At 40.0% G+C, this 27,074-nt stretch overlaps 2 protein-coding genes and 1 long non-coding RNA gene across 4 annotated transcripts in view; 2 read left to right on the top strand and 1 right to left on the bottom strand.

The window, feature by feature from the left end:
• Positions 1–8,877, top strand: part of LOC133468661 (uncharacterized) — a 67,097-nt gene extending 58,220 nt beyond the window's left edge. The window contains exon 3 of the long non-coding RNA XR_009785546.1: positions 8,659–8,877. This is a non-coding gene — a long non-coding RNA (uncharacterized LOC133468661). The remainder of the gene's footprint in view (positions 1–8,658) is intronic.
• The window catches only part of aldh1a2 (aldehyde dehydrogenase 1 family, member A2), a 37,300-nt gene extending 28,386 nt beyond the window's left edge, over positions 1–8,914 (bottom strand). The window contains exon 1 of the mRNA XM_061754831.1: positions 8,719–8,914. Coding sequence (XP_061610815.1) covers positions 8,719–8,835 — 117 coding nt within the window. The 5' untranslated portion in view covers positions 8,836–8,914. The remainder of the gene's footprint in view (positions 1–8,718) is intronic.
• A 3,394-nt stretch (positions 8,915–12,308) lies between these two features.
• On the top strand, positions 12,309–26,516 carry aqp9b (aquaporin 9b). 2 transcript variants are annotated; one of them, XM_061754800.1, is made up of 6 exons: positions 12,313–13,888; positions 14,376–14,502; positions 18,765–18,902; positions 19,225–19,343; positions 19,787–20,004; positions 22,108–26,516. In XM_061754800.1, exons 1-6 carry the CDS (start codon positions 13,787–13,789, stop codon positions 22,268–22,270), a joined length of 867 nt encoding a protein of 288 aa, XP_061610784.1. In that variant the 5' UTR covers positions 12,313–13,786; the 3' UTR covers positions 22,271–26,516. The 2 variants fall into 2 exon arrangements, with proteins under 2 accessions (XP_061610793.1, XP_061610784.1); XM_061754809.1 differs by lacking the exon at positions 18,765–18,902 and having other exon boundaries at positions 12,309–13,888.
• The last annotated feature ends 558 nt before the right edge of the window (positions 26,517–27,074 follow it).

Raw genomic sequence — 27,074 nt, 5'->3', positions numbered from 1 at the left:
ACATAGACATGCAGTAATAGCATGATTAAACAGAATTTAAAGAACTACACAGTTTGTGCATCATAATAATTCAATGGGCATTGTGCTGCTCATTCTGGTGCGCGTACCTTGGCCACCAGGGGGAAGCATAAAACATACAGCCACTACTGATTCAAAACTCTGCAAATCTCAGTTCCAGCACAAGGCCAGCAAGAGAAGCCAATTTTATTCTGGCCCTTGGTCTTGGAATGAACTTCAGAGTTCAAATATGTGGATTTTGTATTTTTTTTTAATACCAGTTGCTCCTCCTATGAGGTGCAGCATTTTTCTTTGCCGATCTTCCTCATTGTGTCGTGATAACCGGTATGCCAGAGTGCTGTTGTTTTGTTGTGCTTGCATTTTGTACCTTTGATCAGTATTTACTGCTTCCCATTCAGGTTGGATGGTAGTCTATCGACAGTAGCTTTCTGTTTATGATTGCACTGTGTTCTTTTACAGTATGTATACTTTTACGTATAGCCTACTGTGTTTTTTTATAAATACATTGTGTTGTTATGATGTGAATTGTGGTCCGCCTTCTTGGCCAGATCACCCTTGAAAACGAGACCTCGGTCTCAATGGATTTTATTTTCTGGTTAAATAAAGGTTTTTATTGATGAAAAACAGAAGACCTTCTCAACTAATCTGCAATAATATTCATTGTTTTTCACAGAGGTTAAAGAATATATGCCTGTGAGTATTGTTATATTGTCTATACATGTGTCGCTACCGCTTGTGTTCAAATATAAGATGTTTATTATTACCGCAAAATAGATACTAGTTTTGTTAGCCTATATATGACATTTTGCATTGTGTGCTAGCATTAAGCTAGTGGACGTCTGTAAGAAAAATGTAATTTGCTTTGGTCAAATACAGTTGAATTCATTCCGTTTTATATTTAGTTTTAAACTAAACTTCAACTGGGAGTGGTGACAAACAGCTTGAAGCCTCTTTTTTTTTCTTCGAGGAATTGTTCACTAACTGTTAATCTGATGCTTATTTTGGAGTTACGTTCGCCGCCGCCGTACAGCGCTCGTATCTTGAATTTTCGCTCGCAACTCAGGACGAAAAAAATCTGCCAAGTGACAGTTGGTGTCTTGAAATACTCGTAAGTCGGGTCGTGGGGCTGAGGTATGTTGTTGATAAGACGTGACGGCAAAGTTTATTTTCATTAGTCGTGATGAAGTCCAACTCACTCACTGCTGATGTTTGTTTTTTCGCATGTGAATTTTGATGGCTCTGCATCATTCTTGAAAGCTCAGGTCAAAGAAATATTTAAAGATGTTGTTCTACACATTGGTTCAGTGGGTAGGGGGTCCGGGGGGGGGGGGGGGGGGGGGGGGGGGGGGGGGGAGTGTCAAGCAATAATTTCATGTTGAAGACGTGTGATGCTTTTCAACAGACAAATAAACATCTTGAAAAGTGCTTGTGTCTCGTGCTCGCTGGGGGGAAGGAACCGATTCCAGCAGATTTATGAAGCCCAGTGTTTTTCCTACGCACACCTCCAGGATTTACACATTCCCTGTCAGGAGGCCTCTAGAAGCGGGGTCTTATAGGAAGTGAACGGAGCAGCCTCCCTGTCACTGGCCTTCTCCTCAGACGTGATTAAGAGACTGGGGACGTCATGTTGACGCGTGCGCTACCGCCAAAATTTACCACTGGCTGCACAAGTGGGCATTTCACACCAATGGACATCTAAATGACAGTCAGCACTTAAACCGTCACAATCAAGGAGAGGTGCTTTAGACTTGAGATGTGGCTGAGTGTGTGTGAACAGGGAGATTGTGTGAGACAAGCAGAGGGAGGGAGGTATGGGAGACGGGGGCGGGGTTGTGGTGGTGGTGTGGTGTGTGTGTGGGGGGGGGGGGTTCTCGCTGTGCTGCTTGTGATAAATCATTGAGTTGCACAGTATCCCCTAACTTGCTCTGTGTTTGATCTTGATGGCAGTAAGATGGTGGTTTTGAAGTGAAAAAGTCCAGAACTGCAGGTCAGGCTCTAGCGAAGCAGGACCAAGCACCCACACGGTGAAGCGGCCTCATAATTTACACCCCGGTGGACAGCACCGAGCATCGTGGAGCCCCCCGCCCCCCCTTCCCCGACCCCCGTCTGTACTACCTCAATCAGTGACAGATTGATGGAGCTCCTTCTTCATCCAAAGTGAGTGCGTGTCTGGGTGCAAACACGCACTCTGCATGGGCAGCCAGGTTGTGCAGCGAAGGTTTCTACGGTGAATCCACGCTAACTTTTTTTTTTTTTAATCACTGTTGAACAGATCTGGAACATGATGGAACACTATTATGGAGCCCACATTACAACCACATTGAAAGTGCACATTCAATTGCTCATTTGTCAACGGCAGACAGCTAAACTGCTCCTCACATGCTCGTTAATTACAAAGGCCCAACAATCCTAATTTGGATCACCACAAAACCTCAAGCATATTCTTAGATCCGACCCCCACCCCCCCCCCCCCCCCCCCCCCCCCCCCCCCTCCCCCCTTCATCAAGATACATGCTTTATGAGAAATTAAGGAAAATGTAAAAAAAGAAAGAAAATAATCAGTTGTGTCCTCAAGCTAGCCCATCCCAATCTCGCCACAAAGTTTTGGTTAATTTGTTTTGATAGGTCATACGGCTAACTGACAATAAAAAACAGTGTTCGCCCCAAAATATGAATCACTAATAATAATAATGAGTGATTATCATAAGAGTAAGAAATTAAGAATAACAGCAATTCTCATCAGCCGCACAATAATCAATAAAAGTATTTCCTGTGGTGCCAGCCGTATAATAATAATAATAATGACAATAATATGTACACCTCAAACTTTTTACATCTCAAAAAATACATAACTCTCCAAGTACCACTGTAATAACAACATTAAAATATAACAATCCATGTTATCAAAAATGAGGCAGAGCTAAAAAGCATTTATTATTGTAACGTTATGCAATGTTTGGACATTAACCTGCGCTTTAATATAGGGAAAGAAAACAAAAGTGTATTTAAATCATGATTCAATGAAAATATTGTTAGCCTAAAAGCATAATTGCCTCCGTCATTTTTAACTTACTGTCACAAAATCAATCGAGTAATATGAATGTGTTTGCGAAGAAATTGAAATGTTATTTTTTTTTTTTTCTTTATGTCTGTGTAGATTCTCAGTCATCGAGGTCACGTGTAATCTCAAAGGTTGAATCAAAGTAATTGGCCTCCGGACGACCTCGTTTGTAGAATTTGTTGTGGGTTACCTCCCGAAAACGCTCGAAAATGCCTGAAGCAATTTTCTCATGATGTATTGTTCAATAAAAAAAAAAGTTAAATAAAAATTGGACTTAAATAAAATGTTTTTAAAACAATCAGATGACGCGAAAGAAGATTAAATGCAAGTGTTTTGTACTAAAAAGTGAAATACAACTGAAGTGCACTTAAAAATCCACTGTCCTTGAAAAGTAAAAAAAAAAATGTACTGTTACTGTTTTTTTCTAGTTTAAAGAGGATGCATGCATAGCTAGAACTTTATTTTAATGTTTGCCTGTATTGTATGTTTTAAATGTTTTCTATTTATTCAATTCAGTCATTCTTTCACATACCACTAGAGAGCACCAACGTACCGCTTGTACTATACTTTGACAATCACTGATTATTGACTACAAATTCTGTCCCAATGACAGCTCACATAAAGAGTTTTTTTTTAAAAAAGATCACCCGAAGACAACAAGCTTTTCCTCCAGCTTTTGTAATTATTCCTACAACTAGCGTCCCGTCCCCCCCCTTCTTTTGCCAGCAAAAAAAAAAGCATCAGTATCATCTAACAGGGCTCACTTTATTTATGGCTTCCGTCGTGGTCCCGACAACCTTCAAACTGTTTGCGTCTTGTAAGCCAGCTGTTGGATCCTTCATGCTATGAATAAATGTGGAGGTGAACCGTGGGGGGTGGGGGTGGGGGGGGGGTGACAAAAACAAAAAAACAAAGCCTCCTTATTTGTACCTTTTTTTCTCTTTTTTTGTTTGTTTCCAGGGTCACTCGGATGTCATTGTTGCGTTGCGCTGCATTGTTTGTGCAACGGCTGGGCGAGGCAATGACTGTGACACAGAACGTCTCATCTCAATCTCAATGGTGTATGGGTCATTTTAGAATCGGAGGACATTTTCTGCCCCCCCCCCCCCGCCCCCCCCAATGAACATGCACAAAATACACAATAAACAATTTGTTGTGTAAATTATAGCGGTAGTTGTCCTGAAAAACTGTAGCTGTAATAAAAATGATTCCTAAATATGATTTAAAATGCTAACTAGCTTTTGAGCACCCCCTAAAATTGATTTTTTTTTGTCTTTTGTCCCTCACGCTTGATGACAAACTACCAAATGCAACACTTGTATTTGTTAAAAAAACAAAATAAATTGTTTCATCATAGACATGTTTTTCAAATAATAGTAACTATGTTCTGAAGTTTCGTCTCGCAACTCTGCGACTAAAATCTTTTTGGGCATTTAGAGGAGGAGATAAAAAAAAAAAAGAAAAGTGAACTGCATGACTCAGCAGAAATGACATGATCAGGCGAATTGCGCTGACCATGTTTAGACCTCGGGTACGTACTGTACTCTCTTCTATTTTTCATATTTTATTCATGTTTTAAGGCAAACCACCTCAGTCCTGTAATTTATACGATCAGAAAAAGACATTAATATCAATTATAATATTATTATAGAATATTATAATTGCTTCTAAGGGGCATACACCAGCTGAAGTGCCAGGATGATGCGTTCACAAAATAGCAGACAGCAGAATAAATGGTGTTATTTCCGAGATATGAATGAATAGGTATGAATTTGCGAAAGCGCCAGAACGATTGCACGTTTTCTACCAATATTATGATTGTATAAAGACAAGAGTGTAATGGGTTTAATTAGTCGTTAGGACCATTTATGCACTTGTATCTGTAGAGTTTGGAGGACACACGCGAATTGTCTCTAGCGTTATGCACGTTTGTCTTTACCAATATAAAAAGAATTTCAATGGGTTATCGCCATTTGATCTGTCAATAAGGAGTACCTTGACTATGAATGCCTAAAATTTTAAATCAATAACTTTTGGGAAAATAGGACTTTCAGCACGGGAGACATTTACAAACCAAGGCGGCATGAGAAAATGGCGAAAGAGGTTTCTTTACCGTTATTGATCAAACTATATGAAAACAACCCAATATGCTTTCGTGGTGCATGTATGACAAATAAAAAAAACAAAAACATACTGTTGATGGTTGAGCTGGACGAATCAAATCATAAGATGATTCGTTGCATGTTTTTCTTGAAAACAGCAAACAATGACATATTAAATTGTCTGTTTTTCAAAAATGCCGGTGCCTCGATTGTCCTCCAATTCTGGAGGGACCCGCGCACGTCAGTCGGGCTGCATAAAGGAATATGTGCGGGAAGCATGTGGCTCCATGGCGGGCCTGTAAGCCCCAACGCTGGGCTCTTTCCCTCCCAGTCAGCGGGGTGGAGAACAGGAGAGCCCACGCTAGGGGTGCCCATAAATCAGGACCCTTGTGCCCCCTGTGTCCACCTAACCATCCGGGACTGGATGATCCAAATTCCTTGGGGTTAATTCACCAAGTCGCTCCCAAACATTTCCTCCTGTACCAGGGAATGGAAGAGCAGCTCGGTGCCGACACGCACACGCGCACACACGCGAAACACCCTCTTTGCAACGCTGCGGCGGCGTGACCTTTGCACTTGTGGCACCGAGGTATGTGTTAAGAGAGCAATTATGGAACTGAATGGATTTACGCCACACTATCATCCAACGCTGCCCTTCAATCTCGCTACCATAAAAAACACTTACTCCCAGCAGTAGTGGGAAGTAACTAAGTACAAATACTTCATTACTGTACTTTTCAGTTTTCAGGTGTGTGTACTTGACTTGGGTACTTGGGAACTCACTACATTTGGGCACCTAGATTTACAATCTCCTCCTTACTTTTTATCAAAATAGGCTCGATACTTTCCTTAACATCTGCGGATGAAGACATGACGTTTTAAAAAAGACAGGAAAAAAAAAAGAAGACATGAATAAAGTTAACCGCTGTTGAGAACTTGATTGATTGAGGTCTTGTGCCCCCTGCCAGCCTGAAACCCACCAGCTTCTGGCGTTTGAAAATTCTCTGTCTAATCCGGAAAACCACTTTATTAGCCTAATAGCGTAACTGCCCATGTTATTTTCATGTTACTGTCATAATAGCAATAAAAAAATGCCTATGTGCTTACTAAAAGTTTTTTTTTAAGCATTTTTTTTTTTTGGGGGGGGGGGGGTGGTTATTCATTTGACAATGTCAGAAAAACGATGATGTGAAAATGTTTTGATTGCATAAAAATTGGCACAATGCTAGCTAGTTAGCTCTTAAACAACAACATGCGACATGTAATGTGATTTTTTTTTTTTTAACCAGAGTATTTTTTCTCATTGTACCAAGTGATCAAAATGGGTATTGTTTATAATTTACTATAGAAAAAAATTATGAATAATAATTTATTTATTATTAATTTTTTTTTTTTTTTTTTTTTTTAATTTTTTTTTTTTTTACTTTAAGCACAGAAGTTGACTCAGTACTTTTTATTTTACTGAAACATCAGCTCGGTGGCAACAACCCTGTTGGAGGCCCTGTCCTGTGTACAATCTCACGTACTAATTTATTGTTAACAATACAGAGACGACGATGAGACATACATAACAATATCATCAAAATAGCATTGCACTAATCATTTTTATATGGTTTTTTTTTGTCTGCGTAGACTCTCAGTCATCCAGGTCATGGTAATCCGTCAACGTTGAATCGAGGAATTCGACTCTTGTTTGTTGAATGTGTTGTTTTTTTTCTTGTTTTTTGAAAACGTTCAAAAATGACTTCGGTAATTATGCCATTAGGCTAAAAATATACTTAGCCTCATGGCATAATTGCCTATGTCAATTTTGACTTACTGTCACAATATCAATTTTAAAAAAATACCAATGTGTTTGCCAAAGCTTTTTCTTCATGTTCGTGTAAATTCTCAGTCACGGTAATCCGCCAAGGTCGAATCGAGGCTAGCGGAATCTTCTCGTTTGTCAAATGTATTTTTCTCGTTTTTTCAAAAACGTTCAAAAGTGAGTTAGGCCGTGATGCTATTCGGCTAACGATATACGTACTTGAGGTCAGAATGCAGATTAAAATACGCTGATGATCTGATAAAATATTGAGTGACTCATCGCAAATACGCAATCCCGTTGAAGCAAACATTGTTTTTTTTTTGGGCACTGGCGCAAGCCCGAGTTGCTTCACAACTCAAATTAACGTCTTCGCGTGACTCCTCGCTCCAGCTGTCTCTGCATCTCTGTCCTCCTCCCACGTCCAGAAACATTTGCGATATCGCCCTGCGCAACTTTTGTCGCTCTATCATTAGCATTTCGCTGTCGGATTTCTTGTGAGTGGCGGGGCGGTGGGAGAGAGGTGGGGAGGGGGGGGGGGGAGGTGGGAGCACCGCACATGCTAAGACTTCACTTTCAACTTTTCGCCACTGATGCTTAAAATGATTGACAGCGATCTTAGCTCCGCGAAATGAACACGCTACGAACCAGCGATCAGCGTACACACACACACACGGCCATCGCTACGGTGCAACTGTGTAATCATTGCGGACTTTTGTTGCCAGTCATTTGAAGAACGGACACTTTAATGGTAGCTTCCCTCACCGAGACTCGCAAATGCTTTTGCTTTGAGATGACGCGTCCTTTACCAGCACGTAATGTAGAAAATGGGAAACTCCAAACTCCAAATGTTGTTTTTTTTTTATATAAAGATAATAGTGTCCCTGTCAGAGTAGTTTTAATGCAACAATATGATTATTATTGTGGCTGTACTTTTATAACTTCAAAAGACTCGGTCATAAGTTGTTTTATAGTTCTTGGGGAGATAAAGCGTTTTGCACTGTATAACTAGATTTTATTTTGTTGATATTAAGTTGTGCTTAAGGTTGAAATAAACAATTGAATTGAATAACTGCACGGCCACATGCTTCTCATATTTTGAAGAAGAATAAAGTCACCGTAATATTAGAAGCAGCTCTCAGTTTTACCCAACAGCAAACTAAAATGACCCAAAAAAATAAATTAAAAAAAAAATGTTAAATGAATCGTAAAAATTACGTAACTAAGCAATATGAATATTTTGAATCGGATTTTCTTCTTTTTTTTTTTAATGGTCTTTTTGGTTGTTGCATTGTGGAAGAGTAATTATAGCTTTTGTTGAAATGAAAAGTCTTAGCGCTGGGTGAATGTAGTGATTTGAAAAAGCAAAATCAGGTCATTTATTTATTTTTTCTTAAACCTGACTTTAATTGTTTCAACCAAAATTTTCTATATCGACTGCAATCTTTAGTGATGTTGTGCGCGCGCGTGTGTGTACGTTTTTTTGTTTGTTTGTTTTAAAATACACAAATCAACTTTTTTCACTCATCCAATATGCACGTAACTTTAGATAAGACTTTTTTTTTTGTTTTTGTTTTTTTTTGGGGGGGGGAAAGATTTTAATCGGCAAAATATGAAGTCATTTTAACTCCTTTTTTGTTTGTTTGTTTGTTTGTTTGTTTGTTTGTTTGAAGTGCGCGAGCCACGTTGAGGTGGAGAGTCCCGAGTGGGCGATGCAAGGTGGAGCGACTGACCTTGGTGTACTTGATCTCCGGGTTGGGCACCGGCGTGGGCATGAGCTGCAGGGATGCCATGAGGGCCGCCGGGTCGCTCTTCACCTCGCCGGGCATGCGGATCTCGCTGGAAGTCATCGCGGCGTGTCGTCTCTCTCTCTCTCTCTCTCTCTCTCTCTCTCTCTCCTTTTTTTTTTTTTTTTTTTTTTTTTTTTTTTTTTTTTTTGCGTCCCTCCCACGAGCGAGCGAGGAAGTAAATGAAGGCTGCTGTGGACTTTGGGCTTTTCCCTTTCGTGGGTTTATAGCCAGGTGTCAGCCGAGGCTCGCTTTCATTGGGCCGGCAACAGAAGGGCTGTCCTTTCTTTTTGTCTTCCCTTTTTTTTTTTTTTTGCAAACTCCACTCCACACTTCACGCATTTACTAAAGTAGGAGGAACCCACGCACCACACCCACCCGTCGGTGATTCACTCCTCATAACCACTTCACTTTCCATACCGTTTGCTTTAAACTTCAACAGAGTGATCTTTTTTTTTAAACTTTTTTTCCCCCCCTCTTCATCTTCTTCTCCCCCCCCCCCCCCCCCAGTGCGTGCATTTTTTTAATCTCCCACTTCCACGCGCACTTCTTCGACACCTTCATTGTGCGCCGCTATTTCCTCGGTGACACGGGGGTGCCAAACGACCGTCGGCCCTAAGATGTTATGCAAATGAGCACTACTTACTACTACTCTACACTACTATCGTACTCACTCCCGCAGGTGATAATCCTCCACACGCAGCAGCCTCACAATAAACATCCACGAATGTGGCAGCCCCCCCCCCCCCCCCCCCCCCCCCCCCCCCCCCAAAAAAAAAAAAAGATTAAAAAAATTTAAAAAAAAATATTTTCCACAACCACCACCACTACTACTAATCAGTGTTGGAAATATGACTCTGGAAAAAGAGTTGTATAGTATATGAACTATTTCAATAACTCTCTCAAAGTAGTATAAGTAATTCCATCTGATTACTTTCCCCTTATTTTGAATGAATGCATCAACGGGACTAAACTATGTTTTGCGCTTAAACGGGGATTAAAGCCGTAGATCATGCTTTTGGAATGAAGCACATGTTTATGAAAATGTGTTGGTTGCATTAGGTGTACTGCATGTGGAAAACATGATACCATGTTGACCTAATGACAAATGTGCACCGTTCGGACAATATCGCGTCATATAAATGTAGAAGACGGGAATAAAATTATTAAGGCGCTCACTACAAATACAAAATCAAAATAAGCTTGCTATCTGCTTTTATAAAGATAGTAGAGTCCCTGTCAGAGTGAATGAATGTTTCATTAAAACGTCCAAAATTATGAAGATGAAATTGTTCAAGAGGCAATGTTGTTTTTTTTTTCATTTGTTCAAAAGTTGATTGCGACTTTAACCTGCAAAATATCAGGTGAATTAATACATTTACACCACAAGGTGGCGTTTCAAGGTCATATTTGGGAAAAAAAAACAAACTGTTATGTTTGAGACTACAGCTGAATGTAAAAAAAAAAAAAAAAAAAAAAAAGAACAACAATTTGATCAATTCCACCTTTTGCTGCTATTTTTTCCAAATGCCAACAAAACATTATAATCATGTAAATTTCCCAAAGCAATTGTAATTTAAATGCAAATTTTCTCTCACTATTGTAACACATTTTGTGATAAAATGACATCATCATAATTTTTTGTACTCCTCAACACTGCTGCTACGCTACTACTTTTACGACCACTAATTGTTCTCTCTAAATGGAGTAGCCAGTAATTGTACTCAAGAAAGTACTGTTACTTGCGAATCATGTGGCAAGTAAAAGTAAAAAGTAATCTTCCAAATAATTACAAAGTATTCAATGGGGGGGGAAAAAATACACACTTTATTTTTTTTAATCGGTATGAACGCCAAGTAAACAAAAATATCAAATAGGAAGGTGCACATTCAGATGTTGCCCAACAATATCACTTGAACTAAAATAATAAATCAAATCTTTATTTAAAACAAATTACGTAAAATGAATGAAGGCAAATTTAGCCACAAGAGATCATCTTAAATGAACTTTCTTTGTGCACACCGCAGAGAAAACGTCTCGTGTTTCTTGGAGGCTGAAAATGTTTCGAGGCATTATTGAATTACTTAAAAGATAAAAAATATAAGTATCAAGTGAACTGCGGCTTGATGTGACGGAGTAAATGTAGTATTTCTTTGACACAAATAAACACTCACGTAAAAGTAAAATGTACGTTGCATTAAATCTACTTTGACACATATCCAAATAGTTACATAAGTTAACGTAACAGAGTAACGAGCTAACTTTGGGCGAGGGGCGGGTGTACACCCTGAACTGGTCGCCAGCCAAGCGCAGGGCACATAGAAACAAACGACCATTCGAACTCACATTCACACCGACGGGGGAAATTTAGAGAGTCTTCAATCAACCTACCACGCGTGTTTTGGGGGGCCTGGGAGGAAACCGGAGGGCCCGGAGAAGAGCCAAAGGGGAGAACATGGAAACTCCGCACAGGCGGGGCCGGGATTTGAACACCGGTCCTCAGAACTGCGAGGCGGACGCTCTAACCGGTCGACCACAAGTACAACTTATCCCCAAATTGACTTAAGTAATTGTAAAGTAGGAAATGCACACACGCCAACGTAGCGGCATTACCGCTACTGTTACCCATACTACCACTATTACTAAAAAAAAATAATAATAATAATTATAATTCAAGTTGTGAATTGTTACAAAAAATGTTCCACTGCATCACTGCCATGTAAACGTTTAGGTGTTCTAATCACAAAGGACGAGGATGATGATCAAACGTATCAAAAAGGATGCTTGTTGTGCATCAGCACGTCAGACCTCCTCCTCCTCTTCTTCCTCCTCCTCCTCCTCCTCTTCTTCTTCTCCTTCTCGACTTCAAAGTGCGGCACGCATGCACTCAGTGACAGTGACGAAAGCACGGCAAACACAAGCATCCTCGCGCCTGCCGCCGGAGCGCTTCACAAAGTCCGGTGAACGGAAGAAAAGGCGGCGGGGGGAGGGGAGGTGTGTGTGTGTGTGTGGGGGGGGGGGGGGGGGGGGGGTGTCAAAGCTCAGCCGCCTCTCTTAAACGTATTCATGGAGCTCCCTCTGTTGGATGGACAACAAAGCCCTGCTTCTCGTCACCTTTTTTTTTTTTTTTTTTTTTTTTAAATTCCCAAGGTGACGTCATCACTAACAGAATCTTGCTTATTTAAGTCAGATGGAGCAAAAACAAGCCTGACAAATGTATATCATATATATATATATATGTCATTCCAAAAAAAAAAAAAAATGAAAAAAAAAAGATGTGTTTGTCATAAAAACACACAAGCAATGTAACTCTACTAATACACCGGGTGATTGAAAAGTAACTCCCTATTTTTAAGTACTTGTAATTTACTTCTGAACTATAATTCTTCCAAGAAGTGAACATGAAGAAGAAAGTGTGTCGCGTGGAGTTTTGTTTAAAATTCGAAAATGTCTTTTCTTTTCTTTTTTCCTTTTTTTTTTTTTTTTTTTTTTTTTGCCCTGTCCGTCTGTTAGGTCAAGCAGAATGGAAAATCTGTGTCCCTTCTATGCCGAAACAGTTTCACTGTGTCACAGTGGCGTTTTTTTAAGCGTCCGCTCTGATATTATAATTGAGGCTTATCGAGAATCGGACTCGATCAGTCGAACAGAACCAAGTTTCGAGAAGGGAGAACGAAACAAAGACGAAAGACAAAACGCACTAATTGCAAACAGGATGAGTGAAGCCACCCGTTTGTCAAGCCGCCTGGGAACCGCATTAACTGATTTCACAAGGAACTCTTGTGGGATGCAAGACGTAACTTCTCGTATTCGCCCTTCAAGTTCGTCCAAAGTAGAATAGACTTTGCTCCTTTAATCGCAGAATATACACACCAAAAAAAACAAAAAACAAAATGGAGACAAATATTACAACATAGGAATAAATTATGAAGGTTGTTAAAATAGGGACTTACTTTTCAATCACCCTGTAGTTTCACACAGAGCGAAAACAATAATAACAAAATACAAATTTGATCCATTTTCTCAACTGCTTCTCCTCATTAGGGGCACAGGTGAGCTGCCACTTGTACTATTACGGATACGACTTACTGCTACTACTAGCTTTACTACTAGTAGTATTAGTAGCCTCCTTCTGCTACTGATGATGGGACACTAACGTCAGTCGGCAAACCAGCTCCTTTGTGCATTATCGCCAACAACTGGGCGAAAGTGTGGCGCAAAAGTTTCTCTGGTTGCACATGTGCGATTTAATGAAAAACATACTCGCGATGTCTCCGATTTGAGGGTGCAGAGTGTGACTATTTAGTCTGGAACCCTGCAGCGAGCCAACTCTCTACTCTCATTCGTTGATGTCGCTCGCCAGGCCGCGCCCCTCCCTTTAAAGCCAGACACACACAAAGTCACAAATACTACAGTAGAACATGAGGACGGTGGCCCCAAGTGGGCAAAAATGGTACCTGCACCTCACATGTACACGCTATTGTGTTTAATCATCCCAAATAATTTTGTATCCGATTAATCGATGGGATAATCATTACAATAATCGATTCTAAAAAGCATCCGATGGCTGCGGGCCTAGCGGGCTCCCTCTAGTGCTACGCCAAAGACTTTAAAGTCAAAAATATTTGCATCTTTGTTTGTTAGTTAAAAATAATTGAATTGAATCTTTGTTGTCATTTAGGTACAATTATTGTGAAACATGTATGTGCGCTCACTACATTATAATGATCATTATTTGATTCTTTTCAGGGTTATTTTGAAAACTATGTCTGCATCGTGCTCCATTGGTGGACAATAATATTCAATATCCTTTTCAATCAACACTTGAGCCTTCTGCGCCACCCTACTTTATAAGTAATCCAAAGTGGCCCCTACTAGCGGTGGCAAAGGGAAGTGCAGCACCCCAGGGGGGGTGGAGTGGGAGGCGGCAACCTGCAGCGAGCATCGTCGCTTGTCGTCGCTCCTTCCCGTTATGTGTTTATCGTGTGGAAGGAGCACATAAGGGGACGAGGGGAAAATGGAGAGTGAGTGCCGAAGGAGGTGGAAGGCGAGCTTCGCCCTGAGGAGAGACATCTTGAAGGAGTTCCTGGCGGAGTTTCTGGGGATATTTGTCCTGATAGTGAGTAGCTGTCCTGTCTGCCTGCGTGCACCTGTCATTCAGCTTAAACCGCCGCTTTAAGGCCGCTAATTAGATGCCGGACTGCTTCTCCTGGGACTCTGCTGACTGTCACACACATGTCTCTACTAGGACACTTTGATGTGGAACAAGATCTGCAGCATATTTGAAAATGTCCTTCCATTCAATATAGTTATGGGCTTCTTTTCCCCACTGTTCACCTCCACCTGTCACCACCTAAGTTCAATGACTGTGACCCATTAGTGCAGTCTTTTTATGTGTGGATGACTGCTTTCTCTTTGTTTTGTCCAAACTAAGTGGGGGGATTCATTATTTCGCTGGGACAAATTGCGGCTGGCAGTTGGAGGCTGTTGTCAGACAAGGGGCTAGTGTTAAGGCTGCCTATAATTGGAATGGTGGGGGGGGGGGGGGGGGGGACAAAAAAAAAAAAAAAACAATGAGTGGGTTCTGGTCCCTGTGTGTCTCGCAGCTCTTTGGATGTGGTTCAGTGGCCCAGGCTGTCCTGAGCAAGGGGGCTCTGGGGGAGCCCCTGTCCATCCACCTTGGCTTCGCTCTGGGACTTATGATGGCCGCCTACATTGCAGGAGGGGTTTCAGGTAAAAGCACCTGGACACAAAGTTTGTCATCACTCACGTCCTCAATGCGTGTTGGAGGGAGTTTGCGTGGCTGCTTTTAACGCCACTGGAAAAGTGACATAATATGGAGCATTATACAGGGTGTCCCGCAAAAAAATGACATCATTTGAAATATCAATAATTGGGGAACCATATTGTTTTTTGTTTTGTTTGTTTGTTTGTTTTGCTTCACGAAGACTTCATCAGTCACGTGTAGGCTTTACACAATCGGGACTTTTGGGGCCGATCAGCGAGTTTAAAACAACAAACAAAAAAACGATAACCGATCACAAACTGGAGCAATGTGTCTATTGAAATCATTTACTGTATATACTTGTGTACTGTATACTGAGTATCTTCAAAAACTATCTTGTCTATTCTATTCTAATCAGTCGGGTCAAACCAACATTACAACATGACAGAAATAATGGGTGCTAACGTCATGTAATGAAATGACTTTATTGAACTTAAATTACTTCACACACACCGAAACCTTAGCGCATGATTCGACAGAACGCCGGCATGTTTACGTACAACCGTTAGTGCAATAGTACGTCAAAAAACATGCGACAAGGCTGAAAATAAACCAGCGTTTGGATTCAAATATACTGTGCACGATGGCGACGGGGAATAAATGTCTTTTGCGTTGATCGGATCGGCGAATTATGACACTCAAGCTGATCGGCATGAAATGCTAATTATCGGCCGATACCCATCAAGCCGATCGGATCGGTGTAAAGTCTAGTCACGTGTAGCCAACCTGTGATATATATAGGGTCTTCTCAATTTCAAAGTTCAAATTATTCAGAAACTTTTCCTAACCAGTGCCGTGGCACAAAAGTGAAATTATTCCATTTCACGCCATTGGTTTGAAAATTATTTATTTACTACAAATAATATACATTTATTCATCTATGTATGCCAGCAAACTATAGTGACAGGCTGAACAGTTAAATTATTTTCCATCAGATCAGTACAAGGTACAATTAACATGTGTATCCATCTTTATTTAAGAACAGGGTGTCCCAAAAGTAAAGAGAAGTGACGTAAAAGAACACTTTTTTTTTTTCGATTTTGTTTCAGGTGTCATTCCGACAGAAAGCATTTGACAACTTCGGCTTTGCAGTTCTTGTAAGCGTATCATTCACTTGCCCATTGCTCACCAATCGAAAGCAGTGTTGAATTTTCTCTTTTAAATTGTGTAGTAAGTCAAGTTAGTTTTTTGCACGTCGTTAAAATCTGAGATCATTTCAGTGAAAATTGACTGTCATTAGACAGCAACATGATGTCAACATTTTTAGGACGCCGTCTATATAGCGCTCTCGTGATTATTGTTAGGAAGATAATTCCACTCCACAAAGCACCATCCACTCCACAATTGGATTATATCGGAACATACAGTTTCACATATCCTAGCCCGATGCTGAAACGTGATTATTTTTTTTCTTTTATCCCTCCTCCACAGTGACATTAACTCATCATGAAGCATAACAATTTAGAGATTTTCCTCGTGGCCTTGGAGAATATCAATAACGAGCACCATTCAATTTTTAACTGTAATCAGTGTGAATGTGAGCGATTTCAGAGGCAGTGAATTTTAAATTGAAGCAAGGAGAGGACATTTTTATAGCATGAACATGTGTAGTTTTGTATTGGATCTCATAGATCGCTAGCAAGCTAGCTCGCCAGCTACAGCAGCTAGCTAGCTAGACAGACAAGAGAACCGTGCGGTGGAAGCTGAGAAAAGAAGAGTGCTGTGTGGCTCTTCGAGAAGATTTAGGCAGGAGGTACTTCCAGAAGACTAGACCAGTACAGGAGAGTACTTGGTGTGTCTTCTGGTAGGAAAGGGGAGAAGGAGACTTGCTGGTGGAACATTACCGTAATTTCTTGTGTATAATGCGCCTTTTTTCCCCCTAAAAAAATGTCAAAAGTCAATAGTGCGCATTATACATAGGTATAGGAGAAAATGAAAAAGACTTTCACATTTTATAAATGTATGCCGCCATCTATAGGTTATGAAAAACTTGTACACTTTCATTCCAATATGCCACCGACCCCTAGAGGTTATGAAAAAGGTGTAGCCTACACTTTCATTCCAATATGACAGGTGTACATATGACTGCATATATGTACAGTTGTGCTCATAAATTTACATACCCAGGCAGAATTTGTGAAATTATTATTATTATTATTTTTTTTAATACGACTGATCACTGAACAACAACCATCATTATTTTCTTTATGGTTATGTTTTGTTTATTGATAATGCTTTTCTGCAGTGCTTGACAGTTTGATTTGAATCCCATTAAAATAAAAAATAAAAATCTTCTTCAAAGAATTGTACACATCTTACAAAATTCTGACCTGGTAATCAAACATATGAGCACAACTGGGTGTTTTCTCATTTACTAAATAAAAGTAGGGCTGTGAATTTCAAAACAAGAGCAAGTAAATAAAAAGAAATTATTCTGTGTTCAAATAAAGTGCTTAATTTCAGAATAATTTGAAAAAACTAACAAAATACAGATATTTCATGTTTTGATCATATGGGCAGAAGCGAAATCACGCGTTGTAAAAATGCATTATACATAGGTTGAAGGGTTTTCCAGAATTGTGAGGTCCACATTGGGGGTGCGCTTTATACAAGGGTGCGCATTATACACGAGAAATTACGGTAAATTGCAGGAAAGAGGTTTACTACAAAGGGCGGGAGACAAACTTATTGTGTGTTTAAATCCACGTGGTCAATAAAGATTCAGATTCTAATGTACCTGATGTTGTGGCCAAGTATTCCATACTGACAATGTCTTTAGACTGTCTGATTGGAAGGTGCTTGTGCTGTCTAGTTGCTCTCTTCATGGTTAATGAGAGAAGGAGAGGTAAGGCTTGAGAGGACAAGGAGGTTAATATATGGAGAGATTCTGCTGCATGAATGGGCCATTGGGCCCCGGGGTCCACAGCGCAGTGGGAAGCTTCTGTGGGACGACATGTCTGAAGATGATCATAGGTATTGGACTAATGAGCTTTACTGGGGCATGGGTCTCCAGAGAGGAAGGTAGGGGGTGGTGTGGTGGGGGGGGGGGGGGGGGGTCAGGTGTGACGAGGCTTCCTTTCAAGGCTTCCCCCGTCGCCGAAGAAAACACAATTGTCTCCTCTTTGTAGTCCCCCATTTTGGACGACGGCGGAGCGCAAGTGTGACACATCCTGGTCACTCTAATGACCCGCGCTCTACGTGTGCCTTAAGCCGCTTCAGCCAGATTATGTCACATGCAATTGGGCCCGCTGCTTCTGGCTGCTTTGTCGCGCCCGGTGTTTGTGAACAGGATGGGGAGACGAACAATGGCCGCATGGTTGATACCCCCCAGCGGTGTCACCACAGAGAGGTCAAAACGGAGATCCCAGAGTGTTAAATAAATGAGGCCACACTGTCAGCGCAGGCCCACAACATTTGGGTGGAATGTTGTTCACTTTGCTTTTTTTTTTTGAGGGGGGGGGCGTAGCTGTCGCCATCTCAACCAACAGGCGAGATGTTTTTCTGACAGGTGCTTTACTTTATTTGTGGATTGGTACCATTAGACACGTGAAAACTTAAGTTCAGCAGCAGTTCCAAAATCAGGATGAAATACAGTGACCCATATGATTGTCCTTTTTAAAAGCATAAAGAAAATGACCTCATTTCGTTTGCCAAGGGAGCTAATCTAAGATTCCAGACTTTTGCTCTGTTTCTTCTTTCTGTAGCTTTGGTCCGTCATGGACATTGTCTCGAAATTCACGGCAGAACATTGTTACCTCCTCTTTCCAAAGCCTCAGAAACAACTAGTTTCTCCTTGAGACCCCTAATAAATAATCTAATTCTAAATTCTAGGGATGTCCTGATCAATTTATTTATTTATTTTTCGCACCTGTCACCTGTAACCTGTCAATCTTTGAACTGGAAGCCACTCAGACCGATCAGGCTTATTTCAGTTTGTAGTATCTTTCGGCTTGCCCCAACTGTTGGCCACGTACGCAAAATGTTTCCACGTCTCACTCTGTGCCTCTTTTTCCTTAACAAGCTGCAGATAAGCAAAGGTGCCTGCTGCACGAAGACAGCTCTGTTCAAAAAGAACAATAGAATGTTCACTGTAATGCTTTGGCGACAAAGGGGAAAAGACGCACACATCTAGTTTTTTGAAGTCACAGAAAAAGAAATCCTTTTTTTAGTCAGCGCAATGATTGTGTGCTTTGCGGTTGTGCTGCTCCAGGAGCCCACGTGAACCCTGCAGTCACCCTGGCTATGGTGATGCTGGGCAAGCTATCCTGGAAGAAGTTCCCCGTGTATGTGGCCGCACAGTTTTTAGGGGCTTTTGCTGGGGCCTGCTGCGTCTATTTGTTGAATTATGGTGAGTAAAATGTGCCTTCCCCCCTTCAAGATACAGTGAAACCTCTCCAGGTCCACTTCTGATTTGGTCTTATTTGGAAACAATTCTTACCCGTAACAAATGGAAATAGAAGTTCTGTAGTAAAGTCCAGGGGCAAACTTTAACCTTCATGACACTTTTAAAGGCGTATAAAGCCACTGTATAAATGGCAGTTATGTTATGAGGCCAAAAATATCTTGCTGGAATTGTTATGGAGACTTTCGATTTCTATTTCTATTGCTTGACTTCCTATGAGAGATGTCCTTTTCTATTTTCTCTTTTACTGCATTTGTTGTTCTCGTAGATGCTTTAATGGAATATAGCAATGGCGAATTTATCGTGACCGGAGAGAATGCCACAGCTGGCATATTTGCGTCTTATCCTGCGAAACATCTCTCCACGCTCAATGGATTCCTCGACCAGGTAACAACTAAAACCTGCCAGTCAAATTGTTGTTTTGAATGACATGATATACAGTACATTTGGTTTGTGTGTATGTTTGCAGGCTTACGGAAAAAAATATGTACTGTATATTCCCACTTTGCTCGATGGTCTCTTAGTGCTCTTAGTTACCATATGGAATTATTGATGATGACAAGTGCAAACAATGTTACGCAACACCGACTGTACTGTATTTAGAAGCTACTAGAGCATGCGAGCATACGTACTGCGTGCTTACGGGCATAAATGTTAACCTTAATGTGATTCGTTTGCGGATGAGTGAACAATTCCGCACAACGCTGAAATTAGCTGTCACTGGCGTCTTGTATAACGTGTGTGGGTTTTGCAACATGCATGACTTATCTTAGTGATCTTGTGATTTGATGTTGTAAAACGGTGGCGCGACGGCTTGTGTGCTCCGTCAGGTGGCAGGGAGCGCCGCGTTGATCCTGTGCATCCTGGCCATAACGGACTCGAGGAACATTGGCGCTCCCAAGGGCATGGAGCCTCTGTGCATCGGCCTGATCATCCTGGCCATCGCCGTGTCCATGGGCTTGAACTGCGGCTATCCCATCAACCCCGCACGAGACCTCAGCCCGCGACTCTTCACCGCCGTGGCGGGATGGGGGGGGGATGTCTTCAGGTAATTTGAGCAAAGGAGGTCAAGTTGCATTTTTAAATTTGAAACTAGAAATATTGAAACAGAATAATAAAACAGTAAAAGAGAATGGAAAGAACCCAACTGGTTTTATAAAGTGTAATTAATCCGAGCTTTAGCAACCCGCTTCTTACTTAACTATTAATCTATCTTTTTTTTTTTTTTTATGGTTTAAGAAACGTGATGAAGTAAAATATACTGTATATACCGCATCAAACTTGCTATTGTATCCATTCGCTCAATGTCTTATTTTTATGCGATGGTCGACAATGCTAACGCTATTAGCACGCGTGCGGCGCCGTATTGCGCCTCTGCCTCACGGCTCGATGACGCTCCCACGATGCATTACTGCACATCCCCACGCGAATCGGAGAATTCACATCTCTTCCTTTCAGACGCTCTTTGTAATTAATATTTGATCGCATTTGGAGAGCTTTATTGTGGCATTGAGGAGAACAGGACGAGTTTGATATGAATTATTAAAGGTTTTTGTCTCACTAAGTAAAGCACAACGCAAATTGTGCTTTTTCTCGAAGAGCAGCCATTTTTCTAGTTTATTGAACGGAACATTTCAGCAACTGAGTGTCAAAAATACACAAATGCAAAGTGATTAAAAACTTCAATAACCGCCGGGTACAGTATATAGAGCGTATTTGATTAGCGTATCTCATCAATTGCTTTTATTTCTTAATTGTAAAGAGACTTTGTGGACACCCTGCATTGCAAAAGATGTTTCAACAAAGCCTTTAGTTTTAAGGTCATCGGTTTATTGTACAATTTTCATGTTTCAGTTGAATTTCATCAGGTTATTGGTCATGTTTTAGTTTCAAATGTCTGCTTAACATCATTGGGCAATATCTGCAGTTGCATTCTTATATTTTTGTCTCTTTGAATAAAAAAAAAAAAAAAAAGTCATAAATCAGAAGTTACTCAACAGTTACTCAGCAGGTTACTTGAGTAGTTTCTTTTTAACTGAATATTTACTCTTACTTAATTTGAGTAAAACCTTTGGCTACGCTAACCTCAGTGGCTTTTGTAATAAGTGTTTCGAATTGGAAAGCGACTTTGCGGACAGCCGGCATATTTAATGCGGAAAGATGTCCAATCGGAGGGTTTCTTCGTCCCATGTTAGTGGAAATTGTGTGCTCGGAGTGACGAAGTGTCCTGGACAGATCACCTTGAGTGAGGTTGCACATAAGTGGATAATCCAGTGGCAAACAGCCTGCCTACAGAATTGGACTTCCTGGAGGAAGTATAGCTCTGCCGCTAAGCTTGAAAATCTGCAAGTAATTGATGCCCCAAGAAGATTTACAATTTCCTATAGATGGTGGCGGTAGCGGCAAAGCCCTACTTTTCTGTTAGACAGGGCTGCGGCCTGCCTAAATGAAGCTCCTCCCCTCACATACAGCGAACCCCTCACATATTCATGATTCGCGACTGACTATTTGCAGATTTTTGGGGGACGTTATCCTCTGTTATTTGCTGATAAACACATTCGCTCATTTTTGCGGTCAGGCCCGAACCCCGTATAATATAAAAGTATTGCTTTGGTGCATCTTGGTGCCGAGGAACTATGTTGAAGTGAGATGAAGAGCTTGGTCCCTAACACATTGTAGCAAAGCTGTTTATTTACTGTTTACTTTACTGCAAAACTGACACATAAAAGATTTGTATACCGTATATTTAAATTTCATTTTCATTTTGTCTCATGGAAGTCTGCTATCTTAATGCTAACATACAATGAAAAATGCCATAGATGAGCTAATGAAAATGAACATACATGTTACAGTAAGTTTCAACCTTCAAACAACTGCTACTTTACCACACATGGAGTAGCAACACATGCAAATAGCATACAGCAAACACTCTCAGGCATATATTTTCTTTGCTCCCGTTACTGGAGATTAGTTGGGGACCTTCTCTGCCTCTGCTCTTAATTATGCATCATCTCTTTCAGTAGAGCTCAGCGCTGCCTGGCATAACATTGTACTACGCTGAAGGCACGCAATTCTAAATTCGGACATGCCAGTGTACCGTAAAACTCCATAAAAAGAATCTCTTCAAAATCTATGCTATTTTTTCTCGCAGGGCTGGAGGTTGCTGGTGGTGGATCCCTGTGTTTGGACCCATGGTCGGCGGCGCAGCGGGAGCCGCTATTTACTTCCTCTTCATCGAGCTGCACCACGCCGAGCCCAAACAGCAGGAAGAAACCAATGGCCAGCAAAAGTATGAAATCATAACTTTGACTTAGAAACATACAGTGTATGGAAACAAAAATGAACACCTACTTGCAAAGCAAGTCAATGAAGAAAGGCAATTATAATTAAGAAAACAGTATTATTTGATTTAATGCTTTACAATACTGCACTGCTATATCGTTGTTATTCATTTTTAAAAATTGTTTAATTGAAAAAAAAGGAACATAGCACATTTTAAATATTTGTTTTAATCATGGAAGTTACTCGTAAATCTAAATAATTTACAGGTGTTACCTGCTGTGAACGGAACATAGACACGACTTTTATTATGATGACAATTTAGTAGGAAAATTGCACTTGCATGTAGTTCATGTGTATGTGCAGGGTGCATTTTGTCTTTGTATTCTTTGCTGTTGACAGTATTATGAAACTAGCGAGCATGATCATTAAATATACTGGACTTAGCTATTACATACATGAGCTCTTAGATGTAAATTTGGTCATGTCAGGTACAGTGGAACCTCCACACAATCTGTTCAATTCAATTTTCCACGTTGGAAATAATGCACACACACACACACACGCACACGAAAAAAACACAATGGAGTATAATATAATTAGAACTAAGGAAACAAACAGAGAATTAAAAAAAAAAAAAAAAACACAAATCTTATGGAAAAAAAAAAAAATCTTAATTTTATTTTGGAGACCAACGCGGCCTGTGCGGCGTAATGCACATGCCAGAACCCGCCACTGCGTACAGTACACACGTTAGTGTCAAGTTAGTCACTGTGGGGAATAAAATACAAATTTGGCATTTTATTGGCATTGCTTAAATTAATTCCGCTTTGTGATATTTAAGGAATTGTCTTGATCATGTTGTATTGAACATGTTGTAAAAATGTTGTATTTTCTTTTTTTTGGGGGGGGGGGGGGGGGAGGTTCCATTGTATACGAATGCATTATAGTCATTATGCCTCTTTCTCTCTCTCTCTGTCTCTCTCCCTCTATATATATATATATATATATATATATACAAATATATATATATATATATATATATATTTTTTTTTTAATTTTTTTCTTTTCATGTGTTCAAATTTGTATCGGTAGTTGTTTTTTTGTTTTTTTATTTATTTAATGATTATTTGTTTGAAACTCTCGCCTTAAATGATTCTATGCATGTTCCTCTTTTTTTTGTACCTCAGTGCGCTCAAGCTATAAAGTCAAACTGACATCTAAATGTTATTGATACTGTGTAATTGTAACACTGTAATGGTTTATATGTAGCGAATAGAATTCCACCAAAAGAAAGATTAAACACACCCGTATATGGATTGACCAACAGTATAGCGTTATGAATTCCCTGAGTAAAGTTTGTATTTTATTTTTTTTTTATTTGCTGAGGAGAGTTGGCACATATAAAGTCACTTTATGTGTCGGCTACAGTTGTCCATTTGCAGGTACATTAGCCGCCAACAAAACACTCAGCAGAAGCAAACAAGAATAGACCAACTTGCCATTTAAGCTCTACAGACCATAATAATGCAATAGTCCAAATGTGGCTCGGAATAACCTCATTAACGGGAGCCTTATTTATAAATGAATGCACTTAACGGACATTTAAATAAAGAATCAAGTTTCAAGGTTCATATTTAAAGAATATCATACAGTAATGGTGTTGTAGTCATTTCTAACCCAGAAGGTTAAAAGCTCGTTTGGGAAGCGTCCGATATTAGCTTTAAAGACTCATTAACCCTCCGTGTTTGTTTCTTTGGCACACCAAAAATGTTCCCGGGTCATTGTGACCCGCTGCATGTTTAACCATCATTTTTTCCCACCCCAAAAATGTCTTTTAAAAACATTCGATAGCTGCAGCGCAAGTCTAATGCTTTCATTATTGTCTAGTATTCCACTAGCATTCAAATATGTAATTTTTTAAATAATCATAATAAATTACAGTTTTTATTTCTTTAAAAAATATAACTTTAATATTGTGCATTTATCCTCATAATAAGGATTTTTTGTTTCCTGTTAAAAAATATGACTATGCTTTTATTCTTTAAGTTTATTCTCATGTTTCATCCCTCCTAATAAGAATTGTCGTGATATGTCAACTTTTTTTTCCCTGGAAAAATACAATTTTATTTCATGTTATTCTTTTAATATTTCTAATTAATTCTCCTAATTGTATTGTATTTCTTTCATCTTAAATATACCATTTTATTCTCATAATATTCCAAATTATTCTCGTAACCGCAGGTTTCTTATTTCAGAAAATTCAACTTTATTCTCAGAATATTTTTGTGTTCTTGTAACCTTACGTGTTTATTCTTCTAACAAAAGGAAAACAAATCCCCTGATACTAATCCTTTATTTGCTTAACATGGTGAGTTGTTTGTATAAGAATACAGCTTTATTCCTGGACAATAGTTTATTATTTTAGCATTACATGTGCTGCACAATAAAGTATACATCTTCAGGAGTGTGTCCATGACGGATGTGTCAAGGGCCTCCACACCGTTGCGCTATTGATGGATGCATTGAACAGCAGTGGTCCTAAGATGTAACCTTGAGCAACTCCCTCAAGGCAAAGTCACTAAGTAGGCAGTAGGACTGAATCCATTTCAGGACATTAACAGACGCTTTGAAATGTGTCAAGCAAAAAATCTTTGGACAGCCTTTGGCGCCAGTAGGCTAACGAGGAAGCTAAGAAGTATTGTATATTGATGCGCACTTCATTTGTATGTGCTGCTGTTATGTAAAGCTTATATAAGACCATGGGGAATGGATTAAGAGTACGGTTCAGTAGTCCCGAAAGTGCATCCTCAGCTCATTTTATCGTAACAACCTGACACTATAAGAGCTATTGCAGTATGTGTGAGCTGTCCCTCACTATTCTTTCTTGGTATTGGAAAACTTTATTGATATATTTAGTCAATTTCATCCATCCATCCATTATCTGAGCCGCTCATCCTCACAAGGGTCGCGAGCATGCTGGAGAGGCGAGAGGCGGGGTACACCCTGAACTGGTCGCCAGCCAATCGCAGGGCGCATAGAAACAAACAACCATTCGCGCACACATTCACACCTACGGGCAATTAACCCACCACGCATGTTTTTGGGATGCGGGAGGAAAACGGAGAAAAGCCAACAGACATTTCACAATGTTCAAACGACTGCTACTTGAACACACACACACACACACACACACACGCACGCGCGCGCACAGCAGCAACACAAACAAATAACATACAACGATAAATAAAGAGCATACAGTATATTCTCTGCTCTGTGGGAAGAACGACTCTTACAGCATCTTAGTTCTTCGCCTTCTTTGCCTCTTGTCGCTCTTAATTATACTGCATCGAGATCTTAAATCATCCTTTTCTGACTTATTTAGTGAAATTGGATACCGAGGCCCGGTGGTTGGAAATCACCGATCTTGACATTTAATTGAAAATATTGTTCGGATGAATTTTTCTGCCCGTGTCTGTAGTGGTACTGAAATTAAAAAATGCATTCAAGTCTCAAGTCTCGAGGTTTCCTGCTTGTTTGCTCAAATGTTTTTCCCCATTAAAAAAAAAAAAAAGGAAAGAACAGAAAGGATACTGCTCGTTTCTGTTTCTATTTTGCATTTGACTATGTATCAAGCCACTAATGTAATACACATTGTGATGAGTGTGCTGAAAATATGATGAAGAGCTCTGATCAGCTCAAAGCAACAATAAGTCATCAGAAATGATTGTTTTGTTTTGACTTTATCACTGTTCCCGTTTCACTAACGCAGACTGTCTGTGCTACGTTTGATCATTTCAGTGCGCTAAAAAAAAAAAAAAAAAATGTCAACAACTCCGGGATGTAGCGTTAGCACTGACGCTAGTGCTAATGCAAGATGACGGTTTCCTTTCTGGTCCGCTGTTATCGCAGACGGCGGAATGAGGTGATAAAGCGGTTGCCTTGGCAACGACAGTCGTCCTTTTACAGCCTCACACAATGCTTTGCTCCAATGTGAAGTGTAACAGGGTAAATTTACTGCCCCCTCAAAATAACGCAACACAAAGCCATTCATGTCTAAACACAGATTGCACACTGAGAGCGTAAATTTGTGAATAAAGCGAGAAAATGTCTTTATTTCTTTTTTCTTTTTTTTACTAATGCAAAATATGTGCCTGGTCTCAATAAAGGTTGGGAAACGTTGCAGGAGACTATTTGCTACTGAGTTTTTTTTTTTCTTTTCTTTTTAAGTACATGTAACTGCTTATTAGAGTACATGATATAAAATGATTTTTCTCTTGACCTAGTGGCACCACCTGTGTTTCTTGAAGGGAAAACTAGAGGCATCTACATATTTTGAAGTTTTATGTTTTTGTTTTTCATGCAGATGACAACCGTTTTCTTTCTTTCTTTCTTCTTTTTTTTTTTTTTTTTTTTTTTTTTAATGAAGATACATCTTTTGGCGTAAAAGCCACTTGGGTTATGTGGGACAGAGTTAGTTAACATTGTGGCGGTGGTTTTCCTTTTTGGCATCACCGTAATTTAAAACATTCAAGTCATTAAAAAGGCAAACATGGATCGAAAACAAAGTATAAATCATCCGAATGAAATTTTGTTTAATGTGGCTCAGTAATATTTGTTGGGGGCAGAAGTGATATACAAAATGGGGAGGAAAACCCAGGCAAAGTTTCACCTAACGGGACTTGCTGAGAAGGGACAAAGAGGTCGTCATGACCTGGAAAGCCGTTTATTAAGACGCACTTGTACCATGACTATCTTACTAGTAAAGTTTGTCCCTCAACTAGTGACAGTTTTGTTCTCTGAGTATGCAATTAAACATTATTGGAAAACTACAGTGCT

Source organism: Phyllopteryx taeniolatus, chromosome 2, assembly GCF_024500385.1.
Source record: "Phyllopteryx taeniolatus isolate TA_2022b chromosome 2, UOR_Ptae_1.2, whole genome shotgun sequence".
In the NCBI taxonomy this organism is placed as follows: domain Eukaryota; kingdom Metazoa; phylum Chordata; class Actinopteri; order Syngnathiformes; family Syngnathidae; genus Phyllopteryx; species Phyllopteryx taeniolatus.
The sequence above is the reverse complement of the archived record's forward strand: the minus strand, read 5'-3'. Positions and strand labels throughout refer to the sequence as shown.

Excerpts from the sequence above, each read along its gene's own strand:
- aqp9b (XM_061754800.1), top strand. The coding sequence starts at position 13,787 with ATGGAGAGTGAGTGCCGAAGGAGGTGGAAGGCGAGCTTCGCCCTGAGG. Across the intron at positions 14,503-18,764 it reads CATTGCAGGAGGGGTTTCAG|GAGCCCACGTGAACCCTGCA; the intron begins GTAAAAGCACCT and ends GTGCTGCTCCAG. Across the intron at positions 19,344-19,786 it reads TCAATGGATTCCTCGACCAG|GTGGCAGGGAGCGCCGCGTT; the intron begins GTAACAACTAAA and ends GTGCTCCGTCAG.